This window comes from Triticum dicoccoides, chromosome 3A (assembly GCF_002162155.2).
Source record: "Triticum dicoccoides isolate Atlit2015 ecotype Zavitan chromosome 3A, WEW_v2.0, whole genome shotgun sequence".
Classification (NCBI taxonomy): domain Eukaryota; kingdom Viridiplantae; phylum Streptophyta; class Magnoliopsida; order Poales; family Poaceae; genus Triticum; species Triticum dicoccoides.
The window spans coordinates 594595705-594602474 of record NC_041384.1 but is presented as its reverse complement, the minus strand read 5'-3'; the positions used below and the strand labels follow the sequence as shown (position 1 = coordinate 594602474).

Genomic DNA, 6770 nt, shown 5'->3' with positions numbered 1-6770 from the left:
AGCCATGATAGGGTTCACGAGTGTGAAGCTTCCCCATCTCGCTGGTTAGATGCTCTGTCACCCCAGAGTCCATGTACCAGTGTGGATCGATGGAGTAGGACTGAGTGTGTCCCTGTTGCTTCTGCGGCGCGGGACGATCAGCCATGGCGACCTGACGGGCATTGTTGCGTGTATCTTTGCCGTCATTGCCAAGACCAAGGAAGCTTCGCTGGAAGCGCTTATGACACTTGGAGGCCCAGTGCCCATCGCGGCCACAAAGCTGACACACACGTGGACCGCCAGCCCCCGGTAAGGTCGCAGTAGGTGGGGGGGCCGAGGCGGGCGACGGTGGCAGCCCCAAGGGAGACCGGGGTGATGAAGAAGAGCGGCCACCCTTGGTGGCGGCGTTGGCCGAGAGGGAGCCAGTGCCCCTGGTGCGGCGAGTCTCGACCCGTTGCTCAGTGAGAAGGAGCTGAGAGAAAACCTCGTGTGCCAGTATGGGTGTCGAGTTGCCCCGCTCGTTGATGATCTCGACTAAGGCATCATACTCCTCATCAAGACCATTGACAATAAACGAGTTGAACTCGGAGTCGGTGAGGGGCTGTCCAATGGAGGCCAATGTGTCGGCGAGGCCCTTGACCTTGTTGTAGAACTCAGTGGCAGTGGAGTCAAGCTTCTGACACTCTCCAAGCTGACGACGGAGTGCAGAGACACGAGCCTGGGACTGCGCTGCAAAGGTGCGCTCAAGGATGGTCCAGGCCTCATGAGACGTCTTCGCGAAGACAACAAGGCCGGCAACTGCCGGCGAGAGCGACCCCTGGATGGAGGAGAGGTTTGCCTGGTCCTGCCCCGTCCAGACGCGATGGGCCGGATTGTAGACCGGACCGTGCACGCTGTCTACCAGCGGGTGGGCAGGGAAGCGATCCGTCGACGTAGCCTAGCAGGTAGTGACCCCCCAAGAGCGGGAGAACCTGCGCACGCCAGAAGATGTAGTTGTCGGCGGAGAGCTTGATGGTGATGAGATGACCGAAGTGAAACGGCGGCGGCGAAGACAATCCCATCGAGGAGGCTGCCTGGGGTGCAAACACCATGAAGGCAGCCGGAGGCACCGAAGCCGATGCGGGAGGAGGCGGGACCGCAGCCAGGGCGGGCGCCGCAAAGCTCGCGGCCGGTGCGGACGCCGCAAGGCCCGCGGCCGGGGCGGACGCCGCCAACCCCGCCAGCGGGGCAGTGTGATCCGCTTGCGGCAGGAGCGGCGGGACGACGCCTGCGGAGTCCGCAGCGGACGGCGGCGCCGCGGTGTGGACCACGAGGTCACGCCCAAGCGAGGGCGCCGGCGGCGTGGAGAAGACGGAGCCGATGCTCCTTGTCCCGATCGGAGCCGGAACAGAGACGGCATCGAGCGGGAGGTTGAGCAGAGCCGCAAGAGAGGCCGGGAGGAAGCCCGCAGCAGTGGAACCGGTGGTGGCGGCGCTCGACATGGCGGCGGCGCGATCGGTGGCGCGGCGGCGGCGGTGAAGGCGGCGGCGGCTGCGGCGGCGGTGCGGGTATTAGGGTTTAGAAGCGGAAGCGATCGTAACCTAGCGTGATACCATGTAAGACAATAAGTTTTGGGAAACCAGCACAACCCTTTAGGGGTGGCTTATCTCATTATATATAATGGTTGTGTTACAATATGTACCATATACGTACATAGGTACAGAAGCTATACATAGTCTAACATTGGTCCGCGATTTGGGTGTGTCGGCGTGTCACTACGTACGTGTACCGTGTGCGTTAGGAGAGAAGAAACGCAAGTTCAAATTGCTAACAGTTGACGAAATGCTCCGGCTTGAGTTTGGGTATCGCCGAAAGGTCAACTCCGGCAGAAGGCTGGCCATGCCCTACTGGATCCAGCTAGAAGTGTTCAACGTGTGTGGAGGCACGTTGCGGGCGGTCGGAGCTCGCCGCGAGGTCGCATCCACCGCCAAGTTGCCATGATCAACAAAGAAAATTATTTCAGCTCATCCACTCTACTCCTTCTAGGAGGGAGTCAGCCAATTAGTTGGACGTTTGCCTCAAGGTACATGCTGCTTTGTGCTTGTTTCGAGTGGAACAGTATGCCTCAAGGAAGGAAAACTGCATTGTGTTTCCCTTGTGAAGCCTGCGTGGTCGAACATAATCTTTCCAGAGGCCTAAAGAAATGGACAAGAACAAAGATGTTGCGTGCTAGTAACGGCCATGCTCAGCCTCTCCCGAGCTCGACGGCCCGATCTTCTCCCGGTAAAGCAAAAAATGGCACTGCCACGGCATTCTCGTGTGCCCCATCTCATCCGTCCGTGCTTTACGGCCGGCCGTCAACGCAGAGGTCCTCGCTCTTATCCAGCCGCCGAACCCGTGGGCCGCGACACGATCCGATGATCAAAAACCAAAACACCTCGAGCTGACTCACCACACTCATCCAACTAGATTAACCCAACCTCCCATCCCCATCCGACGGCCAGCACGCCACGGCCCCCGCCCCGCCCTTCCAGCCATCTTCCCCGGCGCAATAATACATAACCAAAACCAGAGCAACATCATCATCACCGTCGTTAAAGTAAGCACATGTTGCATAACAATCACGACTAAAATAATTCCCGTGATACGACGTTCACAAACCCATAAAATAATAGTATCAACACCGCGACACAGGGCGGATTCCTTCCTCCCAGCTCTCAAAGTCCCACCCAACCAGCGGCTTATTATTACATCGTCGGAGTAGTAATAACAAAAATCTCACTCCACTCCGTCCTGTCCATTTATAAACCCCCCGCGCCCGCCCGCGTAATACCATTTCCGTCCGTCCGCCAAACCTTCCTCCTCTCCCAGGGAGCCTCCCAAGCGGCCACCGCGCGCACCGGAAATGGCCAAGCCGAGAGCGGTGGTGACCGCCGCCGCGCCGTCCACGTCCTACGCGTCGGCGTTCCTGCCGCCGCCCGCGTCGCCGTGCGACGGCGACCTGCTCCGCTCGCTGCACCGCCTGGCGCGCGACCTCTCGGCCGCCGACGCGCCCGCGCCCTTCCTGCGCGCCGCCTTCGCGTCCGTCTCGCGGCGCGCCAGGCTGCTCGCCGCCGCCTTCGACGACCTGCTGCTGTGCGCCGCGGGCGAGGGCGGCCTGCCGCGGTCGGCCTCGCTGTGCCTCCGCGAGGTGCTCCTCGTGCTGCAGCGCTTCAAGGCCGTCGTGGCCGACTGCGCCGCGCGGAGCCGCACGCTGCTGCTGCTGCAGTCCGACGAGACGGACGCCGAGCTGCGCGACCTGCACCACGACCTCGCCACGCTGCTCGACCTGCTGCCCGTCGTCGAGCTCGGCCTCGCCGACGACGTCATGGACCTCCTCGCCCTCGCCTCGCGCCAGTGCCGCCGCTGCGCGTCGGCCGCCGAGCCGGAGCCGGCGCTCAAGGCCACCGTGCTGTCGCTGATCGAGGAGATCGAGCGGGAGATCGTGCCGGAGCGGGAGAGGCTCGAGGAGATCCTGGAGGAGGTTGGCATCAACGACCCGGCCAGCTGCAGCGACGAGATCGAGAGCCTCGAGCGGGAGATCGGCGACCGGGCGTCCGAGAGATGGACTGCCGCCATGATCGCCCTCGTCGGCCTGCTCCGGTACGCCAAGTGCGTCCTGTTCAGTGCCACGCCCCGGCCGTCGGATTCCAAGGCGGACGTCGATGTCGAAGACGACGGGGAGTCGCCGGCGCCCCCGCCGGACCTCCGGTGCCCCATCTCCCTCGATCTAATGCGCGACCCCGTCGTCGCCGCTAGCGGTCAGACCTACGACCGCGAGTCGATCGACCGGTGGTTCAGCTCCGGCAAGTCAACGTGTCCCAAGACGGGGCAGGTCTTGGCCAATCTGGAGCTGGTGCCCAACAAGTCTCTCAAGAACCTCATCTCCAAGTGGTGCCGGGAGAACGGCGTGGCCATGGAGGTGTGCGAGGCCAGCAAGAGCGAGCAGGCCCAGGCGGTGGCCGCCAACAAGGCGGCGCTCGAGGTGGCGCGCATGACGGCGTCGTTTCTGGTGAAGAAGCTCTCCGTCTCATTCTCCCCCGACGCGGCCAACCGCGTCGTCCACGAGATCCGGCTGCTCTCCAAGTCCGGCTCAGACAACCGCGCGTTCGTCGGGGAGGCCGGCGCCGTGCCGATGCTGGTACCCCTGCTCTACTCCGAGGACGCCGGGCTCCAGCTCAACGCCGTGACCGCGCTGCTCAACCTCTCCATCCTCGAGGCCAACAAGAAGCGCATCATGCACGCCGACGGCGCCGTGGAGGCGGTGACCCACATCATGAGCTCCGGCACGACGTGGCGCGCCAAGGAGAACGCCGCGGCGGCCGTGCTCAGCCTGGCGTCCGTGCACACGTACCGCCGCAGGCTCGGCCGGAACCCGTCCGTCGTGGAAAAGCTGGTCCATCTCGTGCGCACCGGGCCGACGAGCACGAAGAAGGACGCGCTGGCGGCGCTGCTGTCGCTGGCGGGCGAGAGGGAGAACGTGGGGAAGCTGGTGGAAGCCGGCGTGGCCGAGGCGGCGCTGTCGGCCATCAGCGACGAGGAGACGGCCGCGGCGGTGCTGGCGGCATTGGCCAAGCGAGGGGGCGCGGAGGCGATCGTGAGCATCGACGGCGCGGTGGCGCGGCTCGTGGCCGAGATGCGGCGCGGCACGGAGTGGGCCCGGGAGTCGGCGACGGCGGCGCTGGTGCTGCTGTGCCGGCGGCTGGGCGCGCGGGCCGTGACGCAGGTGATGGGCGTGGCCGGCGTGGAGTGGGCGATCTGGGAGCTGATGGGCACCGGCACGGACCGCGCCAGGCGGAAGGCCGCGTCGCTGGGCAGGATCTGCCGGCGGTGGGCGGCCGCGTCCGCCGCCGACGGGGAGCGGGGCGCCGAGTGCCCCGCCTCCAGCGTGGTGCCGCCGGCCATGATGGCCTCCTAGGATGAATCAATCACGCTCTTCTTGTACAAACCAGAAGGTCCGATTAGGCAGGTTGTGTCACGATTCTTTGACGCGAGAGAGATAACAAAATGTGAGTGAGTGGTGTTGATCAGCAAACAACTGTGCATACGGAGCTCCGGCCGGCTCGGCTCGATGTAAAATCCCATCCGTTTGTATACCAAAATTTTACCCCGTTCTTCTTCTTGACACGAAATATACATGATACTACAAAAGTGAAACCGGTCTGCCTGATCTTTCTGACGTCTGAGCTACCGGTATTCGATTTTTGGGGGAAAGCAACCGTCTCCTCGCCGTGATTATTTAACGGAAGCAAGCAACTGGGACGCATTGGCGCTTCGTGGTTTTTGTTATCATTGGGTGGTTGATCGGTCCGTCCAATCCAACGCCCCCCTGGCCATGGCCAGAGAGTGATTGCGAGCGATGATTGGGACCAGCGGGCGGCCAGCCTTTCGCTCTGCCCCCATCTGCTGTCCGTCCAGGTTGTGTACGTAGTACGTGCTCCACTCCACGTGATTCGCGGCGGGAAAGGGAGGGAGAGGCGGAGGTTCTACTTCACGTCTGCAACGCAACGGCTCCGCACGGCAGCCAAAGGCGGGTGGCGGATGATCGATCGGTGCAATGAGTAGACGCCAAGATCTCCGCTCGACGGACGCGCTGGACCGGGCATGCGGCGCCGGCTTTTGGACCGCACCGGAGCGCGTCGCGCCGCGGGCGGCCGGTCGAGCGGCGAGCGTTCGTTGAAGTGGATGGCCGTCTTGTCGGGTCACCTGTGGACGCGCGTTCGTGTTTCCTCGTCGAGAAAGTGAAGGATCTGCGCTGTTCTGTTCTGTCCTTCTGGGTGCCCGAATTTGACCTCTGCACGACTCCGTTCCGACCGAAGTGGGGCTATCTGGGCACAGACTGGAAAGATTGCTTGGGATTTTCAAGTGAAGGAGGAAGCACGCGCCTTGCTTGCTTCCCCGTGAAGAGCTGTGAGAGCATCTACACCCAGACCTGACAAATCCATCCCCTATACGCACGCGAGCACGTCCGCGGACAGCGCCTGCCAACCCCTCATATATTGCACCACACATCCATATGTAATCCATACATTTCGACCATATGATACAAATTGTCCAAATTCAACAGTTCGAAACAAAGCAAAGCAAATCATAGTTTAACAAACTGGACACGCTAAAATAAAATCAATGTCCGAGGGTGACAGATAGCTTCGGATCACTCGTCCGGCGCCTGTTCCGAGCGGAATGCGTCGTGCTCCAGGCAGAATGCGTTCTGCTCGTTCTGCATCTGGGCTGCCTGGTCCGCCTGCATCGGGCTGCCTCCTCCGCCTGTATTCGTGCCGTAGCCGCCTTTGTCACCTCGTAGCCGATGTACTTGTTTACTTCCCCTTGAATGATCCCACAACGATGTTGAAGAGATGCCACATTGGCGGGTGGTCACGATAGGATGCAGCTCCACATACACCTTTTGTTTGTGATACTCCTCCTAAATTTTCTCCCAATACTTGTTGTCCTTTTGCTCGGTGCCGCATATTGGATCCATCATTGTCCGAAATGAACTAGTTGTCTATGCAAAAGTCTAATTGGACAGGAGCAAAGAAAACGTACCGACTCTTGTTCGGTCATTCCGTCGAACATGTCGAGGGCAGCCCGAGCACTGCCGGTGCCCGTGCTCATCTACGCCCGAAGGAGCTGCTGTGAGTCGCATACGTCGACCGCCAGCATCTGCGTGGGCGGAAAGCTCTCTGAAATGGCCCAGCCGGCCATCGAATCCTCCTCTCTCCCAACGGGGGTCGGACGGCGTAATCCGCGTCGACGCTCGGGTGGAAGGGGTG

At 61.8% G+C, this 6770-nt stretch overlaps 1 protein-coding gene across 1 annotated transcript; it reads left to right on the top strand.

Moving 5' to 3' along the window:
* The first annotated feature begins 2790 nt into the window (after positions 1-2790).
* On the top strand, positions 2791-5154 carry LOC119269431 (U-box domain-containing protein 16-like). The gene has a single exon (XM_037551258.1). The coding sequence runs from the start codon at positions 2864-2866 to the stop codon at positions 4913-4915; it is 2052 nt and encodes a 683-aa protein (XP_037407155.1). The 5' UTR covers positions 2791-2863; the 3' UTR covers positions 4916-5154.
* The last annotated feature ends 1616 nt before the right edge of the window (positions 5155-6770 follow it).

Bases quoted from the DNA above. Each gene is read 5' to 3' on its own strand.
- LOC119269431 (XM_037551258.1), top strand. From the start codon at position 2,864: ATGGCCAAGCCGAGAGCGGTGGTGACCGCCGCCGCGCCGTCCACGTCC.